General features: G+C 31.9%; 2 protein-coding genes across 4 annotated transcripts; one reads left to right on the forward strand and one right to left on the reverse strand.

Annotated features, from left to right (window-relative positions):
* The first annotated feature begins 3,112 nt into the window (after positions 1-3,112).
* LOC138331448 (centromere protein V-like) lies at positions 3,113-14,175 on the forward strand. 2 transcript variants are annotated; one of them, XM_069279092.1, is made up of 6 exons: positions 3,113-3,120; positions 4,318-4,416; positions 4,924-4,993; positions 6,042-6,156; positions 6,955-7,087; positions 14,042-14,175. In XM_069279092.1, exons 2-5 carry the CDS (start codon positions 4,322-4,324, stop codon positions 7,083-7,085), a joined length of 411 nt encoding a protein of 136 aa, XP_069135193.1. In that variant the 5' UTR covers positions 3,113-3,120; positions 4,318-4,321; the 3' UTR covers positions 7,086-7,087; positions 14,042-14,175. The 2 variants fall into 2 exon arrangements, with proteins under 2 accessions (XP_069135193.1, XP_069135192.1); XM_069279091.1 differs by lacking the exon at positions 14,042-14,175 and having other exon boundaries at positions 6,955-7,187.
* On the reverse strand, positions 8,431-27,034 carry LOC138331447 (Golgi SNAP receptor complex member 1-like). Of its 2 annotated transcripts, XM_069279089.1 has the most exons (8): positions 26,974-27,033; positions 24,582-24,684; positions 23,154-23,189; positions 19,942-20,026; positions 19,309-19,508; positions 15,333-15,404; positions 13,730-13,842; positions 8,431-12,771 (listed from the first exon to the last, which is right to left on the reverse strand). In XM_069279089.1, exons 1-8 carry the CDS (start codon positions 26,999-27,001, stop codon positions 12,647-12,649), a joined length of 762 nt encoding a protein of 253 aa, XP_069135190.1. In that variant the 5' UTR covers positions 27,002-27,033; the 3' UTR covers positions 8,431-12,646. The 2 variants fall into 2 exon arrangements, with proteins under 2 accessions (XP_069135190.1, XP_069135191.1); XM_069279090.1 differs by lacking the exon at positions 23,154-23,189 and having other exon boundaries at positions 26,974-27,034.
* Between the last annotated feature and the right edge of the window lie 181 nt (positions 27,035-27,215).

Below are 27,215 nucleotides of genomic sequence, written 5' to 3' on the forward strand. Positions count from 1 at the left end.
GTGCATATTGCATTTTGGGATCGATCGGTGAACAAGATGGTCGACAGGCCGCCATCTTATTTTTGATAGTTGAAGTTTGTTACTGCAATATCTCAGAAAGTACTGAAGCGATCTGTCTCAAAGTTAATTTGCAGTATGTAGTCAAAGTTTTAAAAGCAGAGAAAAGATCCCTCTTTCTATTATTAAACGTAGATCGATCTTTGGTGGGCGCCGAGATCCCTCTGGAATCTCTTGTTATTTGGTAACATTGGAAAATTCCTTGAACATTATTGGATTTGGCCTCCAGACTACTTCAACTTTGAATGTTATTTGTAGCTCACGTTTGGATGGAATTAATGCTTTAATTGTTGTTCATGGTATATCACTGATCATACAGATCAATCGTTTCTGTGAAAGAAGAACTGCCTTCACTTTTTGCTTTATAAGTTATAAAAAAATCTCAAGAACAGAAATGTTCGATTTTGGCTATATTCATTTTTTGAAAATATGTATCACACTGTGAAAGAAGAGCTGCCTTCACTCTGTATCTTTAGAATCTAAAAAAAAGTTCTCATATCGGAAGTTTGCTGTAATGTTTTTCCTTTCGAAGAATAATTTAAAGTTATGTAGATATTTTTTATAAAGTTACTAGTACATCTGTAATTAATATTGTGAAATTTTGTTACGTTAAATGTCGAAAAATGAATTCAACGAAAAATGAATTCATTAAAATGAGATGTCTTTTAAATTTTGGAACATATTTCTTATAAATTGGAAATTGTGATTTTGGTTCACATGTAACCGGATTAAAGCTAATCATTGTTTGTAAATTTACGGGATAAAATTGTCAATCACGAAAACATGAAGCGGATTATGACAGTCAAACTTAATTCTTTTCATTATTATGTTTACAATTCTTTTCTTTTTGTTTTATGAGTACTTGCACCTTCTTACTGTGTAAAATAGCTTATAACGATAAGGATAATTCTAAGAACCTATCTGGTAACATTTTAAATATTATCGTTTTTTATATATATAAATGTATTTTAAAGTATAATGGAATGTTTCTTTAATTTTTTTGATACCTTGATATGCATTTATTGGTGTTTGCTCCCCTAAAAATGTTTTGGGATAACATACAAAATATCTATCATGTCAATAGGTAACCTTAAATGTTTATTTTCTAACACTTACTATCATTTTCTAATTTTCCTTCTCGTCAATTCAATCATTTTATGAAAGCCACATCTCGTGTAGTGTATATATTTGTATGTGACATATGATAATTAAGATTAAATTAAGAATTTTTTTCTAGTAGGAAGCGTAATTATTGCTTTTGTCAAATGAGATGCTCTTTTTGTCATTTTGTCGCAGTGAAATGTTAGAACCATCTTGATTTAATATTCAATAAGTGCAATATTTAATGTAAAATATACCAGGGAACGAAACCCCTATTATCATAAACTCATGTTGTACTACGCTAGCTGTTTTCTTGTAATTGTATTAGCGCTGCTTGCAGTAAGGGTAAAGTCAACATTTGTAATTATAGTTAAAATAAAATGAAAATGATTTATATATACTTTTTTTTTGTATTGATCATAGTACAATCTGCAATAAGCATATATATGTATAATGTCCATTTTAGATCCAGTTATGGAATATAGATAATTTTTATTAAAGAAAGGAAATGTAAATTTTCTTTGTATTTATCATACACGGCTTGAAATGTTTTTATTATACACAGCTTCAAATCTAAACAATTGTTAATAGGGGCAACCAATAAAACAGTGAATGTAGACCTATTTTCTTTGTTGTTATTATATGTTTATATAAAAGGCTTGTGGAAAGGATGTCACCTTTAATAAGAATCTATTTTGCTTGTTTGACTTCACGTCATACCAACAGCTATGGTCGTGTAAGGACATGCCAAGATTGGAGAAAGCCAGAATATCTAAAAAAAAAAAAAAAAAAAAAAAAAAACAGCGTTCAGTTCATGGCAACTCTTTCACATGGGATTCGAACTGGCGACCCAGAGGGGAAGGGCCTATGACTTGCAAAACATATTAACCACTCGCACATCGTGGTATCATGCAATTACAAGGTGCGGCATCCTCGATACTCCAGGGGTTACTATCACTCAATGGTTTACAATAGTAAAACAAATTTTGGTACAAATAAAGGTACAAAAACACAAAATTAAAGAATTAAATCACCTTTTCTAAACTGCACACTAATAATAACTCTTCAGAAGATATTGTTAGTTTGTGATATATTTGACCACTGTGACCTTCAAAGTAAGTCATTCTAGTAAACAAACTTTAAACGTCTTTATCCATCATGCTATAGGCCCAATATCTGAGTTCTTTAAGTTGTGTGAAGGTTTTTTCATAATCAGCCTACAGGTTACTGTCGGTCTGAAATCCTACACTGTACTTTCCGAGAGTGCATTTTTCTTTGTGACCATGAATGTAGGGAAGCCGTCTTGAGTCTTCAATTTGTTTGTTTGTTTGTTTGATTAATTAACGTCCTATTAACAGCTATGGTCATGTAAGGACGGCCTCCCACTTTTGTCCTTTTTATAGTGCTATATCACTGAAGCATGCCGCCGAAGACACCAAGAAGTCGACTTCTTATACTGTAATAGGCCTCTCAGCTATCGCTAAGAAGTCGTATTATAAAGGTTTTAGCCTGTTTGACTCATGTGACCTTGAATGGTGGTTAAGGTCGTTCATTTGAACAAATTTGTTAGCCATTCATCGATTTTCAGTATACAACTTTAGGTCCAATTTCAGTATCATTGCCCTTTTGGTTATTGAGGAGTCGTTTGAATGGAATGTTAACGTACCACGACGGACGAAGTATGACAACTACATAGCGTATGTGATCCTGGTCAATTACAGACTTACAGAGACTGTCTTTGAAGATTACAGAGAGCGATGCCCAATTGTAACTGAGGCAATTGTAGGTTGGACACCATGTATGATACATAGAGTGGTCTCCCTCTAAGACGATCAACTAACTACATGTGTACATTGTAGGCCATGTCCTATTTTGAATCTTCTAAATATATTTCCGAATATCCGGAAACGAGGGACGATTGATTGTAGGTACCTAGTACAAATATATCAACCGTATTACAAGGTAAAGTAGTTCGTGACAGTTTATTTTACAAATACCTTACATTAACATTTGAAATTCACACTGATTTTGTACATGGTAATTACACTTGTATAAAATGAAGTTCGTGGAGAATAAATGTGTATGATCACGGTTGAGAGGTATCGTATATACAGGTTAAAAATAGCACATACATGTCACCTACAACTGTAGCTATATTTAGCGACAACACAAATGAAGCACTAAACTTCTTGTTAAAATACAACATTTTAAACCTGAAGTCCGTCGAAATGGAATGCATGAAATAATAGTGTCAACCTCTATGATATAGATTATATATATCATAGGATTCAATCTTCTTTCTTTTTTATTTTGTTTTATCGATACAATGTAATAAACTTGTAAAAAAAAGTAGTTCACAGTCAGAACTTAAAGGCTCTGTGACTCGATAAAACAAATGCACTTGCATGCAAAAAAATGAAGATTACAGTATATATAAATTAAATATTATGTGAACATGTATTTATTTAAACTGGAACATAGATATGGAGTTGTTTTTGTCAGAATCCAACTTAAATTCAACGTTTACGAGATTTTTTTTTTACATCTGATAGAAGTTTTATGCTACTCAGAATCACGACGTAAGATTTTAGATGTTTGTATGGTAATTGACGTCGTAATATAAATTCAGCTAATAATCAACGTTGATCCCACGTTATGTGTCCGCTTTTTTTACCTGATTATATGCATTTTCTAATTGGACTCTACATGCATTTATCCCGTTCCATATTAGCATTAAATTAGTGTTTGCATATTTTTTTTTCATTTATTTTAACACTTAACATCCTCATGCCAAAACTGTACGTATCACTTTATCATGAAAACCAAAAAATTCCCCCACCCCAATATCATCATTCCCCGCCCCGGGCCCTTTCCTCTCGCATATATAATAGCTATAAATAGTTTTGGATCAGGAAACTAAAGCAAAGATTTAGCAGAAATAATAAAACAAGAACTATCGAAAAAGACCTTATGACAAGATCTCCGTTAATTTGTGTTCTTCTGAACACATACAGTAATTATGCTTAACTAATAATCTTAATCTGGGTAAAGTATTTGGCTCTTTAATGATAAATTCTGATTATTTTGATGTTAAAATTTCAATTGTAAATTATTTCTATCGTAAAGGATGTGACTGTCATCTTGAGTTTTTATTTATAGTGACATGACAGACTACATTAAACATACCGGCGGGTGCCATTGTGGGGCCATCAGGTTTGAGGTCATGGCGCCAAGGAAAGTCCACGTGTATGACTGCAAGTAAATATCGTGATTTTTTTTTTTTTTTTTTTTTTTCCGCAAAATATTTTGTTCTTCATTGCTTTTCTTCATTGTCAAATTCTAATGGCTCAAGAAGATCGAGGTGTTTTGATCACTGTAAGTCGAACCAAACACTAATACACCAATATCGACGTGGCGTCATTTGTATCATCCGCCAAATGATACATATGTAGTTTTCAAAAGTATGGTTTTTAAGTCAATGTCAGTGCAAACTTTAAGAAGAAGGCTTTTATTGACTAGATTTGCGTGGAAATCGTATAGATACAGATGCGATGGCGAGAACTTGTACTCGGCGAGAACTGGTCGCCTGCCAGTATGGTTTTTGAGTCAATAACAATGCAAACTGTAACTGTTTAAGCTTGATGCATGTTCCAATTAAATTTCATTCTGTGAACGAAAATATGTTAATTTGGTGTTATTTAAAATATTCACGAATTAGCGTTTTACGTATATGTCTGTATAAACTGTATTTCATGTAATTTACAGCTGTTCCATTTGCTTTAAGAAGCAGAACAAACATTTTATCGTTCCCGAGTCAAAGTTCAAGCTTCTGCAGGTAAAATTTACTTTTGCAATTTTACTTTACATAAAAACTTCGTACTTTGTTTAATTCCGATAATTTCTTAAATTTAAGATTGTGCGACCTAATTTTGTATGGTCAAGGTAAAACGTCTTTTCCAGTTACAAAGTAGTTAATTTAAAAATAAAAGACTGGAGGGATTTATTCTTGAGACAACATCGGATGTGCTTATAGATAAGAGAAAGGAATTAATTTCTGATGTAACGTAAAAGTAACTTACGACTTATTATATCATTTATTGAAGAATATGAGAGACGTTGACAAAAAACAGAACCTTTGTACAATACTATCAGGATATGGTCAACTGGCATTCGTGGTATCCTAGGGGTTACAATCACTGACGTCATCCACCCCTGGACTATATTGTAGTAAAACTGTAGGAAGTTCAGGAGAAATAAATGACCAATCAAAGGTCTGCAGAGACTTCTTTTGAAGATGACAGACGGGGCGACCCTACGTCGAAGCCTTAAAGTGTGCCGTTATTTAATCTTCCGATGTACATCAAAGGACCAATCTACCTGTCTCATCTTTAAATTGTTGCACACAAAGCCTTCGATTTTGTTGTGATATATTCCAGGAGTGGATATTACGACAGTGATAGTAACCCCTGAAATATCGAAGATGACTGTTAACCCAACGGTTTAGTGGTCGTCCATCTTCGATACTCCAGGGGCTCCGATCACTTACGATCTCTACAACCTTCGACTAGCTTATAGTAAAACTGGAGGCAAGATAACAGAACAGGTAATTTAGTTCTTTGATGGACATCAAAAGAGCTGTATAAAGGTACACTGTGGTTGACTGTGTGGCTTTGAAGTTGGGCGTGACCTCTTTGTAGTCTTCCAGGGAAATTTTTACTGCTCTGTGATTGATTCAGAGTTTTCTTCGGAGCTGCCTTCAGTTTCACTATAAGGTAGTCCAGGGGTGTAGAGATTGTAAGTGATCGAAACCCCTGGAGTATCGAGGATGTGTTTTCTTGGTATATCTAGTGTGAAATACAACGACTTATTAATGTTGTTAACAGGGTGCCGACTGTATAACAACGTACACGTTTAACACACACCAGGCCAAACACATGTTCTGTAGGGTATGTGGAGTCCAAAGCTTCTACAAACCAAGGTCTAATCCAGACGGATACGGTGAGTCCGAGTTTCCTTTGACCATCACACCAGACTTCAACAGTCATGGATTCAGGCATTCACACCCCGAGGCAGACTAAATATAAACAGACCAGTCTTTTCTTCTTCTTTGTGTTATGCAGCATTTCAAATAATATTGTCGCACAATTTGCGCATAGTGGGAGATTAATGGAATCTTTCACCCCATTGGGGTGACACAGGAGAATCTCATCCGAAGGGGTAAGATTTTTAAGTTGTCAAACAAGAGGCTTTGTCGAGTGTTTGACAGCTTAAGAATCTTATCCCGAGGGTTGAGATCTCCTGTCTCACCCCAAAGAAGGTGAATGATTCTTTTTCTCTTACCCCGTGCACCACTTTGTGTCTCTTATAAACGGGTCACTTATATAGACGTGACCTCATCAATGAGTCGCCGTCTTCGCCGTATTTGTGGACTATCCACAACCACAGGACCCACGAAATTTTTAACCAACAGTATACATGTATATATATTATAGTATAAATTGAAAAAAATCGTGCCAATGGTTCTCTGCCTAAGTGAGGATTGGCATCAGCTCGACCACGCTAACGATAATGACAAACATACCCAAGCCCTTTCAGTGCATTTACTTCGCTAGCAAAGGGTATTGTTTCTGCAGGTGAAGTATTATGGGACTGAATACCCAATGTCAATGCATATATAACTGGCATGATCACAGTGACAAATCGATTTAACTGTATATCGGTTGAAACTACGTAACGATACGAGATAATTTGAAGTTTTAAATTTTACGTTTGTTTTTTCCCCCTATTTATTATCAGGAGTCTGCCCACACTGTATAGACGCCGGGACGATTGAGAGCTCGACTGAAGAGACATTTGATGGACAGAACTGGGAATCACACATTGGGACTACTGACATCCATAAATGGTCTGAAGACGCGCCTAAATAAAAGTGATTGTATTTCACTTCAAATGTATAAAAAAAAACGTTTATATAGTCAGTATAGTGCCTGTACATGTATATCTAATATACAATAAAGGTGATTTAATATGTTTCACTTTGATTACATTTATTATGACATTTATCACCAGTGGCCATTGAAGACAAACTAGTACACTTTGAAATATGAGAGGAATTGCAGCAAAAAAATGAAGTTTTCACTTTTTCTTAAGAAAACAAGGGGAAATGGAAATGCATTTCTCGCCGCCAATTCTATCAAAGAAGAAATCTCTAAATTTAAAAAATGTGATTTACATGTACATATCAAACTCCATGCATCAATTTAGAAACTTCAGAATGGAAGCACAGGGACTTGGTACGAATTTCCAACCAACGGTTAGTGTACATGTATGTATGCATAGGTATTGAACTTTGGTTGGAAATCCGTGCCAAGTCCCTGTGAACAGAAGCATAAACAAAACGAAGACAACTCGCATTAGTGTACTTCACATTTTATTTATTTTACAATTATCATATATATCCCTTTTTGTACATATTATTTACAGCTACTTTGTAGTCATGTACACACTATTTACAATCATTTATTTAAAATTTATCATACTCGTCTACACTCACTTCCATAGACATTTTTGGGGGGGAAACAAACATATTTTTCTCCTTTAAATTAGTAGTTTCCTACTAAACACTTTTCATATAACTTACTTTCACACAATGATGTACATGTACAGTGTGCTCAACACATATTCGTTTTTACACAAACTCATTTAAACAGACATTTAATTTGAAACAATGGACTGAACCTTAAATAATGTCCCAGCCCGCTTCCATTTGAATAACACTAGGCCAGACTCTCCCTCCCCCATTTCAGTTTACTGCACGGTGCTTAATAGCATAGATTATTTCAAGAAATACAAATGACTAAAGGAAACAAAATAATCAATCCAATAAATTATAATAATATTATCTACAATCATGTTGTGACAGTAACCGATCGCCAGGTGTAATATAGCCACGCCTCGTGCTCACAAACGCACGTGTTTCTATTCAATGTCGGAGCAAACATCGTAGCACACACAATACAAAATACAAAGTCACGTGCGGTTTGATTGATAATAATATTATCTACAATCATGTTGTGACAGTAAGGTACAAATCTTGGACTTTTCCTCTCAGATAATTTATATACTTTCTTTATAAATATCTATTTTTTTGAGAAAACAACACTGTCCTAGCCTTTTTAATTAAAGTAAATAGGTAATTGTGCATTTTTTATAAGTTCTCCATGTCCTATAATAAGATATATATATATAGACCTTGCTATCATAATGACAAAAGTCACCGAAAAACTGAACCGCAAATTTAAAGCATATCATTCATTTATATAGGGTAACTATATGATATGCCCTTATATGGTGACAACACAAAACCCATAAAACAATCATGATTACCGATTTTAAAGATGATTTTTTTTAAAAACTTCATCATGGGTATTACAAAAGGACACATTTAGTTCGAATAAGAGGCCCAAGTACATACCTTTATTATAGAGATGCTTGCTGATTTTTTGGTGGTTTTTTTTCCACTCCAGCAAATTATGTCATTAGGAAAATTCCCAGTAAATATTAATACTTATAATTATAAGCAACTGATAAAGCATAAGGAATGTTCTGAAGACATGATCATGAATCAATCTACACACATACATTACACAAAACAGACACACATATATGTCACATACAGACATACATTACACACATACATATCTAGTCTTCATGTGTAAAATACCGGTAAGTCATCACAATCTTCTATGTGTATGCACATTCAAACCCAAGAAACAATTGTTAAATTAGGGATATAATAGCCTAGCATGCCTTCAACACATGGATTGCTTCTTCAATATATTGACAATAACCATACACATATGCTAGAAATAATGAACTAAATAAATATCAATATCAATCTCAGTTACACACATCTATGAGAGCAAACTGGTCTACATTCTCAAGACATCATCTCCTAACCACAATTTAATACAAGCATCTGGCATAAATGAATTTTTCATTATATGATCTTGATAACCTTTTTCTAATTTCCTCTCACTTCCATCTTCTCAATAACCAGTTTCTTAGCTTTTGCATTTCTCACATATTTTCTACCCTCAATGAACTAATCCTAAGATAATCTAAACAGTTCTAGTGCTGAATCAGCCTTTGTACAAACTCTGGTATTGGGTCTTTGTCCCAAATCAGATTCTTATTTATGTGGATGATTGAACATCAGAACCACTAATATAAGGCTAATTACACACACGATATGTACTTAAAAATATACACAGTCAAATAGTTAAAGGAGGCTGGCATGTTTCCAAACCTACTATGGTAAGGATAACGATACCAATGAATGATGGACACCTGTATAGCTTGCAACTATTCTCTTAACAGCAACACAGACACAAAAATGAAAGAAACAAAAAAAAAATGTCACAAGAATAATGTTACATGAAGCTTGCAATAAAATCACCTAGGAATATATGTCATTTAATATAATTATATTCCTCTATTTTCCTACAGAGTTTAGTCACTTTCTCATGTAGTATTACTTGATGGACAAATCCTAAAAGGAAGACAGATGAGTGTTATCTTATATCAAGAGTTACTTCCCTTCCTTCACTCTGTCAGTACTAAGGGAGGTAACTCTGGTAAATGATGTCACAGGACATTGACACTTTTTATGACTCAGAAATCTCACTGAGCAATTCGGAAGCTTGTTTTTAATAGTTTTCTTCTATCACCAACATCTGAGCTTTACTGAATAGTTTGAATCAACGGCAGTTTGAGCAGATTCATTTAATGCTTTTCCTTCTAATTTTTAATGTATTTTGTACAACACACAGAAATGTTTCAAGACCCCGTGTTTTGTTTTTAGATAACAGATTAATTTAGATTCTGTCTAAAGAAGCTAATTATGACACTTTACAAAGTCTTACTTAATATCACAATATCAAACACAATTAATTTCATTTCCATTCAAGCTTTGTTAACCCAGAGCGGTATCATCTATACTCCAGGGATAATTATCAGTGATAATGGCAGTGATAGAAACCCCTGGAATACTGAGAATGCCTAGTGCTATTGAATGGAAGTTTCGATCAGATACAAGTAAAATAAAAGAAAACAAAATTCTTATGAAACAACAAAACATGCACAATATCACAGGGATTGGCACAAAGTACATATAGATGGATGTATTTAAAATTGCACCAAAACCTCTGTGGTACATTATTATCAAAATTAAAGACACAAAAACAAACATTAATAATGTACAGCTAAGTTAGTTACCAAGACTAAGGTAGATAACTCCCCAAGAATATTACCAGTCCTGGGCCAAGATAGCACTATTACACTGAGAACTCATATTTTTAATGATTTATCAGTGTTGAGGAAAAACAAGCTTAAGGGAAGTAACTCTCAGAGATCAGAATGCTGAACTAATTAAAAGAGGATAATCATTAATAATTAAAGCAACAATTGTAGCCCGAATCACATGTTTTAGTCTCTCACAATGGGCATCGATAAATATTAATAAGTGTATTTGATGAAAAAAGATCCCGTGCATCACTTATATTAATCTACAAATTAATACAGTTATGAATAAACACTGTTAACGTTTCTGGCGTCCCTTCTCCACCAATTTTAAAACGATCGTGAAAATTAATTGAACTTCTGTCAAACAGAAGTACACATAAGGCATGAAAAATTTCACATCCATATGTACATGTAGAAAGCATACCGTAAATATGTCCAACGGTACTCAAATGTTCCTACTAGATTTCTTTAAGTTAATATATTATTCAATATATGTACTGTACATGAATTATCTATAAACAAAAAAATGAATAACAAAGACATAAACAGATACCCTTGTTAACAACCATACAATATATACAGAAAATAAAATCAGTCACACAGATTCTTGGTTCAACCAGAAGAGTAATCATAAAATTGATATTAAAAACTTTGAACAATTTTTCACAAGTTATTGGATATTTTCACCAATTTTTTGCCTTCCCAAACCTGACTATCAAACCTGTTTAATCAAACTCATCACTGGAGATATTGTTTGAATCTGACAAAGATCAAAGGTCATTTAAATGTTTTTAAAAAAGAACAAAGCTTCAGTAATGTTTGCCATTTGTACGGAATAGTCTGTTTCACATTGATATTTACATTCATAAGCCATATTTTACAAGCTTTGTGGAATCTGTTGGATTACACAGAACTATTATATATTTGTAAAGAGGTTAGTTTCATACTATATTTATAAATAGTCATAAGCCTTATTTTACAAGCATTAATGCAAAAATATAGTCCTTTTTCATACTAAAAGATAATGATGTATTCCTTTCTACTCTTTTACAATTATAACAATGAGACAAATAATCACATTTTAAATGTACCTGGTAGTTGTGAGGTTTATAATTCATTTTTAAGAACTGCATGAATATCTATTTCTGATAAACATCAGCAAGCTAACATTGAAGGTCAAATTATTTCAAAAGAAAACATTTTGCTTTCTCATTTCCTATCTGCTAAAACTTGGTCAAATATGGACGTTAAAGTGAACAGTCGGGCAAGGATGGCTAAAGTCTGTAAAAATGATGTGAATGTATCCAGTATAATTTCTTATGGAATAGAAAAATAAACTTTCTCGTCAATATCTGTCTGCGTATGTAGAAATTGATTTAAAGTATAGGAATCCTAAAACGTCCTCCCGGCTGACTATGTCTGTGGTTACATTTCCAAGCAGCCTCGCTTTCAATGCTTTCAACTTTTCTTTATTTCGATGGTCAGAACTGGGAAACGTGAGTAGACCTTGACCGTCGTATTAATATGTGAGAACTTTTGGAAGGCCAATTAACGCATTTAGACTGGTTTTCTTTGCCCGACTATTCACTTTAATATGATATTGATTTATTGAATTTTGTCTATTTAAGGAACAGATATTGACTTCATAACACCACAAAGTATTCAAGATGACCAGATATAAACTAAGCTAATTCAATTATGAATGTGAATTTTATGCAAACAATCTCCATATCTAAAACTAAATCTAAACAAAATCTTTGATTTGATTGAAAGAATCCAAACTATTTAATAAACATTCATCTAACTCCCATGAATATTTGATATTACTAGCACTTCCTTAACCCAATTCACCCCTAAATATACATTTGAACTCTTCTACATGTAGATCTGGAGCACTTCATTCTGAAAATATAGGGATGAATTAAATAGTTAAAAGTCAATCTAATAATCGAATACTTCCTAGTAAAAGAATATTGCAAATAGTGAATTAAACTTCATTATACTTTTTGTAACTTAAGCTCATTAATTCAATGTCTCATCATGTATGATAAGAATGTCTCCGTCCTGCGCTGTATATCACATCCGAAATCCTTTGGCGTTTCCTTGTACATCACCACCACAAGGACTCCACAACACATGTTTAAAGTCTTCTATGGAATTTACAATAAGAATTATTAAATATGAATCAGTGAAAAGCATACAACAATAATATAATTGTACATGTGGCTATCACACTTGCTATGATTATTGTATCTCTCCTCTTACGTAGGTTTACTTTCTGCATCAGTGAATTAATCAGTGGAAAACGATCTGATCAATGGTTAAGGTAAAACAATTGTCAATGAGAAATTAAAGCTCAAATCTATTTTTCAAGATAACATTATTATCTTGATAACAGATACATTGTATATATGTATGAGAGATGAATAATTTTAAAATTAGATTAAATTCATAAAATACAATGAGAGACTTGCTACCAGATCTAAGTTGTTGATATTAAAGTCTTTCTCAGCTGTAGAGTATCTTCCCCTAGTTTGAAACTTAAAATCTAGAATCAGACATGAACGCAGTAGAGATAAAAATAATCAAGCCAAATGTTGGTGATTTTTTCAAATTTCTAGAGACAGGTGGCCAGTGTTACACCATGACAGAACAGTATTTTTTGCAAACCAGTAAAGTTTGAATGGGCTTGAATGCATGATGTATATTGCTCTTTCTTTCTTTCTTTCTTTCTTTTGTACCTTTATGTTGGCTAAAATTTTAATTTCTATATCATGTAATTCTATCTCTAAGACTTTGAAAGGTGCTCCCTTTTTATCCTTCTCTCATAGACAAAAGCTATAACTATAAATACCATAGAAGGGCAATTTAATTAAAATTATACTTATAATTCCTATCCAATACAAGATCTAACAACACCCTGTTTAGAGTCACCTCACCATGACCCCTCCGGTTAGCCAATTGCAATCAGAAAGTTGTCTACAGAGTTTCTGGTGTTGTTGATTCTCTAGGAAGTGTAAAGAGCTAACAGTTAATGCCAAGATGTTCTGATTCTAGGTCAGAGGTCACGCTGAGGTGACCCCGAATGGGATGTTGTTAGATCTTGTACTGGAGTCTATTGTAGTGCAGCAGAATTACAAGTCTAGTTTTAATTAGATTACATGATAGAGCTAACACAATCAATTTTACACAGCCAAACACTGATGTGTCCCCACTATGAGACCGAACTCATACCTTCATTACATGGATATTTTATCAAAAAGGATACTTGCTACTGAATTCATTTTTTGTGAAATAGTTGACAACATTTTCTTCTGTGATTCCATATTATCTTTAGTCATCATGGCTACACTGATTTGTTCATCAATCATCCTTTCTGAGCTGTTAATGAAAAACAAACATCACGTTCAAATCATTAATGAAATACCAGTAATTCTACAAAATACACTGTTTGGAATACGCCGGTTATGCTTTTATGAAGCAAAAATCTTAAAGTGAGAGAATTTTCATACTTAGACACTCGCATAATACTTTGGTTTTATAAGTTAAAAGTCCTATTAACAGCCAGAATTTTTTTTAGGTTTGTTGGTGGAGGAAAGTCTGAGTACCAGGAGAACAACCACCGACCAGTGGTCAAATACCTGGCAACTGTCCACATAGGGTTCAAACTAGTACCCCAGAGGTGGAGGGCTTATACAAGCATGATACAGGAGACTGAATACACTATAGATTTAGTACAATAAGTTCTTCTATCTATATTAAACTTAAAGTGCATAATTGATTCCTTTGTTGAAAGAGTTTTCAATTCAATCAAATAAGTTGATGTACTCTTAGTACAAACACATACAAAGAAAAAAGCAATTTATGTTATAAAGGTCACTTTCTAAAATCTCAATGAGATAACATAGAGTTGAAATTTTCCACTAACAAAAATGAGCTAATTTGTTGTACACTCATAAATACGGTCAGCACTAGGAATAGTTACATTGATGGTCCGAGGTCATCTTGGTGATCTAGATAGGAGTTACTTCCCTTAGACCATAATTGGATGGTAGCTAGTTTGTATACATGGTTGATTTTAACCATACTTTTAAACAAATCAGTAATTAAGATCACATTATAATGTAGACATTTGTAATCCATAGTATAGATATAAATTGCAAAATATGAAGAATTCAACGACATGCATGTGTTACATGTATGACGCATGCCAAAGTTAAAGTTGTATTTCTTGTAATTTCCACCATCACAAACTGTCATAAAACATACAGTGTGTGAATATGGATGCTTATATATGATGGTTCAGATCCATGAAAGCACCAACATACTATTGACATAGCGGTAAATGTCGCATGAAATATCACACGTTTTGAAAGAACCGCCACAGTCAACGCCATGTTTCAAACTTTTGGATAATATCGGAAAACCGAGTAACATCTAGTAACATCGCGTGACCGATATCAGCGATATATATCGGAACCTCACGAGCCGTATCATGTGGTAAATATCGACAATATCCGTACAGATCTTAATAGATCGGCAGAGTTCAGATCCAATCTACTTTAAACATGTACACTTTAAAAATCAATATCTTAATTTAATTATCTAATAACTTTGCGAATACGAACTTTACAAAAGTCGGTAAGTATCGAAAGTTTAAAACTTAAAGGTGCAGAGAAAAATATGTAGAACACTTTAAATACTTTTTCTATGCCAAAAGTACAAGTCATAGACTATACAACTTTAAGTGACTCTAATAAATAATTAAAGAAGTAATAGGTCTGCCAATGTGTGTCTATAACAGTTACTGATATACTGACTACATTGGCAATAATCAACTCATTACAACTAAAGCTGTGTTATTTACTTACTTGCGTATGTGGTCATGTTCTTTAAGATATAGTTCTGACCTTCTATTTAAACCGGATGAATTTTTGTATGCACTGTAAATGAAGAATTACAAGAATTCACAATATGAAATATATAAAATGTAACACCATCCATACAAACATAAAATTCAAATTAGCTGCAGCTTCCAATGGAATTTTCTCTATATATTTTGACTTTGAAATCCTTGAGAATTTCTATTTGAGTCCATTTATAATACAAGGTTTTATAAAATTGTCTTTCAAAGCTCATCAAAATAAAATCTTCTAAAACTTTAATCTTTCATGAAATCTTAATATAAAACAAACACTCATTTAAGATCTGAAATACGATTAAACTCGAATACTTTAAACTTACCGTATTTAACCCAATAAGTGCCCTTCCTACCTGTAAGTTCCCCTCCCCCTTTTTGAGGCCTCACATTCACTACTAAGAAAACTATGTGGGTGATTTATGGTTTACATACATGTAATTTACATTGTACAATAACTTTACATGTAATTTACATTGTACAATAACTTTACATGTAATTTACATTGTACAATAACTTTACATGTAATTTACATTGTACAATAACTTTACATGTAATTTACATTGTACAATAACTTTACATGTAATTTACATTGTACAATAACTTTACATGTAATTTACATTGTGTACAATAACTTTACGTGTAATTTACATTGTACAATAACTTTACATGTAATTTACATTGTACAATAACTTTACATGTAATTTACATTGTACAATAACTTTACATGTAACTTTACATTGTACAATAACTTTACATGTAATTTACATTGTACAATAACTTTACTGTAATTTACATTGTACAATACTAATACATGTACATAACTTTACATGTAATTTACATTGTACAATAACTTTACATGTAATTTACATATGTAAATAACTTTACATGTAATTTACATTGTACAATAACTTTACATGTAATTTACATTGTACAATAACTTACATAATTTACATGTACAATAACTTTCTGTAATTTACATTGTACAATAACTTTACATGTAATTTACATTGTACAATAACTTTACATGTAATTTACATTGTACAATAACTTTACATGTAATTTACATTGACATAACAATGTAATTTACATTGTACAATAACTTTACATGTAATTTACATTGTACAATATTAACTTTACATGTAATTTACATTGTACAATAACTTTACATGTAATTTACATTGTACAATAACTTTACGTGTAATTTACATTGTACAATAACTTTACATGTAATTTACATTGTACAATAACTTTACATGTAATTTACATTGTACAATAACTTTACGATAACTTTACGTGTAATTTACATTGTACAATAACTTTACGTGTAATTTATATTGTACAATAACTTTACATGTAATTTACATTGTACAATAACTTTACATGTAATTTACATTGTACAATAACTTTACATGTAATTTACATTGTACAATAACTTTACATGTAATTTACATTGTACAATAACTTTACATGTAATTTACATTGTACAATAACTTTACATGTAATTTACATTGTACAATAACTTTACATGTAATTTACATTGTACAATAACTTTACATGTAATTTACATTGTACAATAACTTTCATGTAATTTACATTTACTTTACATGTAATTTACATTGTACAATAACTTTACATTACATTAACTTTACATGTAATTTACATTGTACAATAACTTTACATGTAATTTACATTGTACAATAACTTTACATGTAATTTACATTGTACAATAACTTTACATGTAATTTACATTGTACAATAATTACTTGTACATGTAATTTACATTGTACAATAACTTTACATGTAATTTACATTGTACAATAACTTTACATGTAATTTACATTGTACAATAACTTTACATGTAATTTACATTGTACAATAACTTTACATGTAATTTACATTGTACAATAACTTTACATGTAATTTACATTGTACAATAACTTTACATGTAATTTACATTGTACAATAACTTTACATGTAATTTACATTGTACAATAACTTTACATGTAATTTACATTGTACAATATTACATGTAATTTACATTGTACAATAACTTTACATGTAATTTACATTGTACAATAACTTTACATGTAATTTACATTGTACAATAACTTTACATGTAATTTACATTGTACAATAATAACTTTTACATGTAATTTACATTGTACAATAACTTTACATGTAATTTACATTGTACAATAACTTTACATGTAATTTACATTGTACAATAACTTTACATGTAATTTACATTTACAATACTTTACTGTAAATAACTACAATTACATGTAATTTACATTGTACAATAACTTTACATGTAATTTACATTGTACAATAACTTTACATGTAATTTACATTGTACAATAATTTACATGTAATTTACATTGTACAATAACTTTACATGTAATTTACATTGTACAATAACTTTACATGTAATTTACATTGTACAATAACTTTACATGTAATTTACATTGTACAATAACTTTACATGTAATTTACATTGTACAATAACTTTACATGTAATTTACATTGTACAATAACTTTACATGTAATTTACATTGTACAATAACTTTACATGTAATTTACATTGTACAATAACTTTACATGTAATTTACATTGTACAATAACTTTACATGTAATTTACATTGTACAATAACTTTACATGTAATTTACATTGTACAATAACTTTACATGTAATTTACATTGTACAATAACTTTACATGTAATTTACATTGTACAATAACTTTACATGTAATTTACATTGTACAATACTTTACATGTAATTTACATTGTACAATAACTTTACATGTAATTTACATTGTACAATAACTTTACATGTAATTTACATTGTACAATAACTTTACATGTAATTTACATTGTACAATAACTTTACATGTAATTTACACTGTACAATAACTTTACATGTAATTTACATTGTACAATAACTTTACATGTAATTTACATTGTACAATAACTTTACGTGTAATTTACATTGTACAATAACTTACATGTAATTTACATTGTACAATAACTTTACATGTAATTTACATTGTACAATAACTTTACATGTAATTTACATTGTACAATAACTTTACATGTAATTTACATTGTACAATAACTTTACATGTAATTTACATTGTACAATAACTTTACATGTAATTTACATTGTACAATAACTTTACATGTAATTTACATTGTACAATAACTTTACATGTAATTTACATTGTACAATAACTTTACATGTAATTTACATTGTACAATAACTTTACATGTAATTTACATTGTACAATAACTTTACATGTAATTTACATTATACAATAACTTTACATGTAATTTACATTATACAATAACTTTACATGTAATTTACATTCAACAATAACTTCACATGTAATTTACATTATACAATAACTTTATATATAATTTACAATGTACAATAACTTTATGAAAGGTTATTCCATCCTTGGTTCTATTTTCTGCCCTCTTATTTGTTTTAATTTTTAAGTACCATATGCATATATATAGGCACTTATTGGATCGAAAACGGTACTTATTTCAGAGCTCGGGTTGAATATGGTACTTATTTTAGAGCACGGGTTGAATACGGTATTTATTTCAGCGCAAAAAATTAAGAGCGCTAAAATATGAATATATTGTGTAGTTTGAATATATTTGCGAAAGGTAATAAGTCGCACATTTTGTCTACAGTCAGGGATTTACGTAGCACATGCTGTCACACAGGCTACAGGGTGATTTGCGGAAATAAACCCCTGTGAATAAGTTCCAAACGGTATTACAAAAGTCTTCAACCTTTACATCTGTGAAATTTAACATCTAACTAGTACCACTAAAATAAGTTTACAGTAACTGAATGTGTCAACATGCATGATCCCACCGACATTGAATTCACAAAGTTTGACTATATATAACAATACCTGATATCCCTCTGTACAGACCCCATGAGGTCTTCTCGCTCCCGTATGGCGGTAATGTTGGCCTTTGTTTTCTGGAATTCGTGAGTGTAGTCCTGTAATATGTCCCTATGTCTCTGTAGTGTATGTAACAGAGCTGCACTCGGTGAACTCACGCTGATGTTCTGGGTATAGTCTGCCATTCTGTCATTCACTTCTTGAAGCTTTAAAAAAGGATGATATTGAAAACAAAAATGATACTTGAACAAATTGTTTGAGCACTAAGTACTGATAAGTTTAGGTAAATCCTATATTTTCACAGAAATGATATTTTCATGATTTCACTTGTCTTACTATGATCAGAAAATATGTCATCTGTAAAATATTGAGATAAGTTGGCTCGTAAATTTAACACAGCTGAAATTCAATTTTCTTTTAGCTAAAATCGGGAACATATTGACCAACACTAATAGCCAACTATGCGATAGTTCCAAGGTGGTGCAAGTATGATGTCTAAAAGTCTGTGGCTTATGTATCTTACACCAAATGTTGACCGATTGGCAACCGCAGTCCACAAACTTATGACAGCCTAGCTGCTACTTTACAGTCTTGTAAATTCTTTGATACTGCAGCCATACGTAAATGAACACAACCTACCTTAGATACCAGTTGTTCAATCTCCATTGCCATCGTTTCAAACATATGTTCACTACTCGTCTTATTGAGGAGGGGTGCTGACTCACTGGAAGTAAGAACACATTGAAATTATAATCTTGATGGAAATATCTAAAATCTTATTAGGCAAAAAAAAATAATATGTCTGTTTAGGGTTACCCGACAGACCCTAATTTTTTATCCCAGACCCTATTTTTTTCCCACTTTTCTACGAGAAATTTTTAAAGTCAGGATTTCGATCTTTAGAGTGAAAGACACTAAAAAAAATCCTCCCAACCTACCAACCCTATTTTTTTTGCCAATGTAACCCTTAAAGATGCTCCACCGCTGACAAATGGTATTTTTTCACTATCAAAAACAGGAGAAGACGATTTAGTATTTTCATTCAGTTACAAAAGTTACTTACTTTACACCATTACCACCATTGAAAAGTTTGAGCTTCTAATTTTACTTTAAGTTAAAATTACAAAAAATAATTAATTGCATCCTGAAAAAAATCCGTGGCACTGTATCCTATATGGAATGAAGTACTGATTGTGCATGCACCAGAGGCAAAATATATTATTTTATGCAATTTTTTGTGTTAATTAGACATATATATACACGATTACTAAACACCAATTATTGTTCAAGGGATGAATATCATTTATGCTCTGTGAGCGATGGAGCATCTTTAACAGACATGGTTTTTTTGGTCTTATATGAACCTGATGTAGAGTAAAATTCAACAATTACATTTTTTTTAAACTCTTGAACCAGAATCTCACACTCAAATAACAAGGGAATATAAAAAATTATATGTATACCGTAAACAGAGTTACAAAAATGAATACTTGGTGACCAACGAAATCACTTCATATAATTAAAGCATAGTTCATTATATGTTACAGACATCTTATAGGAACCTTGAAGTGGAATGAAAATATTATGGTACGTTATAATATTAAATTTGTTGTAAGCGTGTTCAGTATAAATATATTTTACTATAAAAGTTGCAATATTTCTTAAATGATTCATTCCTATATCATCAACCATATTGTAAAATGAAAAAGTTACAGACTGTTTGAGAACATTTTTTGTCAGTCTTCAAGGAAACAAACGGTAATGAATGAGGGCGATTTACAGGATTCCTGGACTGTAATCTGAATTAGAGTTAAAGTGAACAGTCGGGCAAGGATGGCTAAAGTCGGTAAAAATGGTGTGAATGTATCCAGTATAATTTCTTATGAAATGGAAAAATAAAATCTCTCGTCAAAATCTGTCTGCGTACAAAGAAATTAATTTGAAGTATGGAAATTCTAAAACGTCCTCCCGGCTCACTATGTCCGTGGTTACATTTCCACGCAGCCTCGCTTTCAATGTTTTCAACTTTTCTTTACTTTAACGGTCAGAACTGGGAAACTAAGCAGAACTTGACCGTCGTATTAATATGTGAGAACTTTTGAAAGGCCAATGAACGCATTTAGACTGGTTTTCTTTGCCCGACTATTCACTTGAACTATATAGGTAATGCAATAAAGAATACAACTGGAAATCAAAATGTCTTAGGCTACAAAATATCCAAAATAAACAAGAGTTTTATTACCTCCATAAATTATGACAAAACAGCCAGTTTAATTAGATATTGAGAACAGATTTCTAAGTCAAATAAACAAAATTATGTTACTACGTTTCCCATTATATTGTTAATAAAATATGCAATATTGCAAGACAACAACCATCCTAAATTAAACATTTCCTCCTACACTACACCCAAACATAATTCTTTATCAAACATAATTATATAGAACCAGAAAAATTCCAAACATGCGGTACTGTCGCTACACCAAACATGCATGCAGTCAGCTAGAACAAAATTATTGTTCATCAATACACAAAATTCTGTAATTAGTAGCTTTTTAGCTTATATTTCTATGTCATTGATTATATTTTATTCACAGTGAGCCGTTTAAATTTATTTGAACAATTTTACTAGAAACATACAAGCTTTTTTATACTGTAACAGTAAATGAACTGCTATCAAAAACCTCTAAAATATTCACCATTTAAGTTATATATTACTAGAACTTTTTAAAAGAATATGTTGCAGATATTGGCCACTTTTATGTAATAAGTCAATTACGAGATACAACTACGTTTTGTGTGAAGTATGATGTACCGTCGATTAGTCCCACCTTCCTGTTATTGTGACGTTACATTTTGAAGTAATTTTTATCAAGTCAAAATCATCAGATGGTGGAACTAATAAGCATTTCCTAAATTGTTTTGATATCTCAAAACCCCTGTATTATAAATGCAGCAGTTGACAAATTTACATGTCATGAAACTTTTTTTTTTTAATTTTTTTTTTTATTTCAATATTGAAGCTATACATGCATTATCATAGCTGCCAACACTAATACAACTACATGTAGGTTTACATGTGCATGTGATATGTGGAGGATATGTTTGGTAAGTATGTTTCATCAAAATAGTTCGAAACATCTTAATTGTGTAAAGAAAGTTTGTAACACATGCACATCATGTGACCAAAGGAGAAGGAGGATATTGTTGCTTGTAATGGTATAGTGTGGTGTCAGTGAAATGTATTATTTACACAGACTTTTGAATTATTTCATCTTTTTCATAAATTAAATCAGTTATCTATCAACTCATTCTTTTAGGAATTTCTGGAATTTCATGTAGTTTCACAATATATAATCTTCATAAAAGTATATAATGAATTTTTATTATCTAACATGTTTTTAAAAGTATAAATATATCTATCTAAAATGTTGCAGAAGCAAATAAGTATACAATGTACATATTTACAATTGAAATGCATTCTATAAATCAACTTATTGCAATTCATTATTTAAACAAGCATTTCATATTTTTCCTTTTTCTTTTTAAAAAACTTCACATGTGTATCATACATGTATATAATTATCATTACTACTAAATGATTATTTTCTTAAATATCCTTATATCTCTTTCAAATTCTACTTGATTCTCTTTGAATTTGGCGTTCATTGACTTTTGTCACACATAAATACACTTTATAGATTATCCATCAGACCATCACCAAATTTTTTCATGAAAATGTAACATAACCGCAGGGGAGACAATGCAATTGCAAGCAGGGATACAAGCTCAAATATTCTATATGAGATGACCTCGTTAGCATTCCTCATAGTTATAGAAATCCAGCCTACCTCGAGCTCGGACTCTGACCTCCTTCACCAGGCACGCTTGCAATTATCAAACAACAAATCAAACTTCATGATCCTGTATTTAACGTTTTCTAATCTTACACATTCTTACAGTTTAGCAAATCATCAAATTGCACATATTAATGAGTAAGCTGGATGTAACAACCAAATTACTTGTTCATAGCAATCAAAAAAAAAGTTGGATTAGTAAAATAACATGCTGTTAGAAAAAAGTCAAATAGAAGTACAGGGATTTTGTTTAAGTTTTATTATCCTAAATAATAATGTTTGTTAATTGAAATGTATATGTGCCTGTAAGACAAAAATAACCAATTCATTTTAGCATTGATGTCAATATTTTTTAACTTCATTAGGGTATGAAAGAAATTTTGTTTGCAAACTGTGTGAGTCCGCTTGATAACATGAAATACGTTTAAAATTACGATTTCATTGATTTTCCAATGGATTATTTTTTCTAAATCACTACGCAACTTTGACGTATCTATTGTTACGTCATGATAACGTCGGGTTTTCCCGCCAGTCTCGGAGTTTTTCTTCATAGTATATGAAGTAAAAGAATCTGCCAATCGGAAAGTCGGATTTGGTATGAAAACAAATAGAAATTAATTATAAACTGCCATCAGAAATCAGAACAGGGTGAGGCACAATTAACGTAACAGCTAGGACAGGACGGGACAGACCAGGATGTTTAAGGTATATACATTTTATATTCATAGGACATCAGAATGAGATTGCATGATAATTTGGCAAATACTTTCAGTCCCCAGCTCAGCCTCAATCTATCCAGATTTTGAATTTTGCAGACAGACGGATTACGGTTAACTTAATTGATAATTATTTAATTGATAGTCAATAATCAAATCTATTCCCTGGGATTTCTATCTGGATTTTTTTTTCTAGACCATCGGTGTTTGTATTACATGCATATGTATCACTGATTTGTTGGTTCACTCTATATACCTGGTGTAAGTTTTTAAAATTAAAAGGTTTATAAAGTGAGAATAAGGAAACCAGAGAGATTCCAAATCTCCCTGGTTTACTTTAAATACTGAAATAATGATCTCTTTTTCAATAGTCCTTTGATTTTATAATTGTAAACATATCTTTACTTTGACCAACAATGTGTAATTATTAGTGTTGTCCAGATGATCGATTATAATCTTTAATTTGGACCAAATTTCAAATCAGTAGCAGAATCTGGCACATTTTTTCTGAACCAATAGAGATTGATGGGAATCTATATATACTGGTTTGATATATATTATTTTGTTGTTATAACTATAGCTAGTAGAACATGCATAAAGTTGGGAGGTTCTGAACACAATGTTTATAATTACCTAACAAACATTATTATCTTAATATGCAGATCAGTTAAATGTGAATAGAGATCAACATGGCCAAGTGAATTACCTTCCAAATTCTTTGTGAGAAGAATAGTTTGTTCCTAATTTACTGAATGAAACCAACTTCAAATCAATTTCATTTTCCAACTGCCGGGCCTGCTTACGAAGATCTGCAATGAAAACAGAAGAAATATATAAAAAAATATTCAAATTGTACTTTGAGAGTAAATGCTACAGTGTAAATGCTACAGTATAATGCATGTTCAACTTCAGACACTGCTACTTTATAACTGTTCTGGATGCATGCCAGCAACAGGTCAATCAGGTACACTAGTACAGCATCTAGCTAGTATATATTTCAATCAAGGTTACAGATTCAAACTCAGTGGTCTGGTTAATTATTTTCCTCCCCTTTATACATTTGGTTACGTTTCATGACCAAGAATTGAATAAGGATCTCAAGCTCCAGTATGTGATTACTCCAATAATGTTAGAAGTATAGCAAAACAGGACACATTGTGTCTCCATAATGACATTCAACAAAATGACGACCAGTGGCTCTCATGCTATGCTTCAAGTATGTGATAAACCAATGTCTATAACATGAGCCAAAGTGACATGGTTCATAGACATACATCAGCGAAGACTAAGAGACCGAGACCAAATTTGTCAGTATATATATACAGGCCACACACACAGACTGACTGCTTTTTCACAAATAATACAAATGTCGTATCAAGTCATGCACAGTGAAAACAGGTCAGGCTAGGGTCAATTTCCCTTTAACTCAGTAGATCTAGAGCAACTGACCAGGCCAGTAAGTCCTGGGTCACAGGTTCGAGTCCAGCTGGCAGCACATGTACACTATACTCTCACCCTGGTACATTTAGTGCTGTAGACCACTCCAAGTGAAAGCTATAGGAGACTGACAGGCTTTGTTGGAGATAGAAAATGGGTTGGTTTGTGTTCGAGGGAGGACACATTTTAAAGGAGGGAGTAGAGTAGCAGGTTTTAATCCTACATAAATATATATATATCAGGTGTGGTAGCACGCTAAATCTGGCTATATAGCTAGATTTGACTATATAGCCAAATCTGACAACACATTATATTGAACAAACGTAAACTAACAGGTGAGGTCTGGTCACATTTTTCTCGTGGAGTATGAAAGCATGGATGACGAAACATGTAAGTCGGTGATATGAATAATGTTTGACTACTTGTTCATTTGCAGGCAACTTTTTAAAATTCCATCGTCGCAATTATTTAGTATCCATTATCACTATTCCCCGGTAACAAAACTATACTATAGCGAGGCGAACCAATATGGCGTCATTGTGTCGTCTGCAGATAAGCATCCATCCGATGAAGATTCGGGCCACAGGTGCACTTGGAGTATGCAGATCCCGTGCAAATTGACCATGTGCAAAAATTAAGTGCCATAGTCAGCTCGTAAACAAAAAGATATGTTGCATATTTCAAATGGGAAATTTGGATTTTATATCTTTTTCATCAGAACATGAGGATGAATGGATGCGAGTACCAAAAAATGCAAACGACGGATTTTTAAAAATTCACCAGAAATTATTTTGGATGACAAAAATATTTTGTTTTGCCGATTCTCAAGATTCGTCATTCAATTTTCGATGTGCTCGCTGATTTAGTGACCAGGTATGTCACTTTTGTTTATATTTGTCCACTTTACGTGTTGTCAGATTTGGCTATATAGTCAAATCTAGCTATATAGCCAGATTTAGCGTGCTACCGGACCTGTATATATAGACGGCCTCATCATATATGATTGAGTTTTGTTAGTTGAACGTCCTATTAACAGCCAGGGTCATGTTAGGATGTGCCAGGTTTAATTTGTTAATGGAGGAAAGCTGGAGTACCTCTGGTAAAGAACCACCGACCAGCAGTCAGTAACACATGGGATTTGAACTCGTGACCAAGTTGTGTAGGGGTTATGGTAATGTGTCGAGATACAGTAACCACTCGGCAATCGCGGCCCCATCTGACCATATCACGAAGATCTCCTTAACACTGTGAATTGTGTTTGTGTATTGGCACATGTTTTTTATCGGCCTGCATTCATCTGGCTCATTTGTTTAAATTCGGATGGTCTCATCGCGTATGGATGTGTAATTATTAGCAGAAATAAAAAATCAATCTCAAGTTATCAAATTATTTAAGGGATATGAAATACATTACTCCGGAAAATATACAGAAATGACATCACGTTCTTTTTGTTTTGGACTAGCCAGTTTCCTGCGTCAAATCGCCCCGATGTGTCATTGGTGAGATAATTGTGTTTTACTTACTTTAACGTTAAAAAATCTATTAAATATATGGAGAAACATGACAATGGACCTATACTTTGTCTAATAAATCGCTGTTAAGCTTGTCGAGAGCCTAACCAATGTGTAAATCAAAATAAACTTTGTGACATAAGTGCGTACCTTCCCAAAAGTTCCCCATGTCGGCCATGTTAGTTCCACGGTGTCGGACTCTCGCGAGAACATTTATCCATTACGGAAAATAAATACAATTGATTTGAACAAATCAATTTATGACAATGTTTCATGAAATGATATTTAAAAACAAAGTATTTATCAATGAATATATTAATTTGTACTTATTTTGAAAAATTCAACTTGTAAAAAACTAGAGGTGCGTTCGATAGACTCGTTTAACAGTCTAC

Source organism: Argopecten irradians, chromosome 9 (genome assembly GCF_041381155.1).
Source record: "Argopecten irradians isolate NY chromosome 9, Ai_NY, whole genome shotgun sequence".
NCBI classification, from domain to species: Eukaryota; Metazoa; Mollusca; class Bivalvia; order Pectinida; family Pectinidae; genus Argopecten; species Argopecten irradians.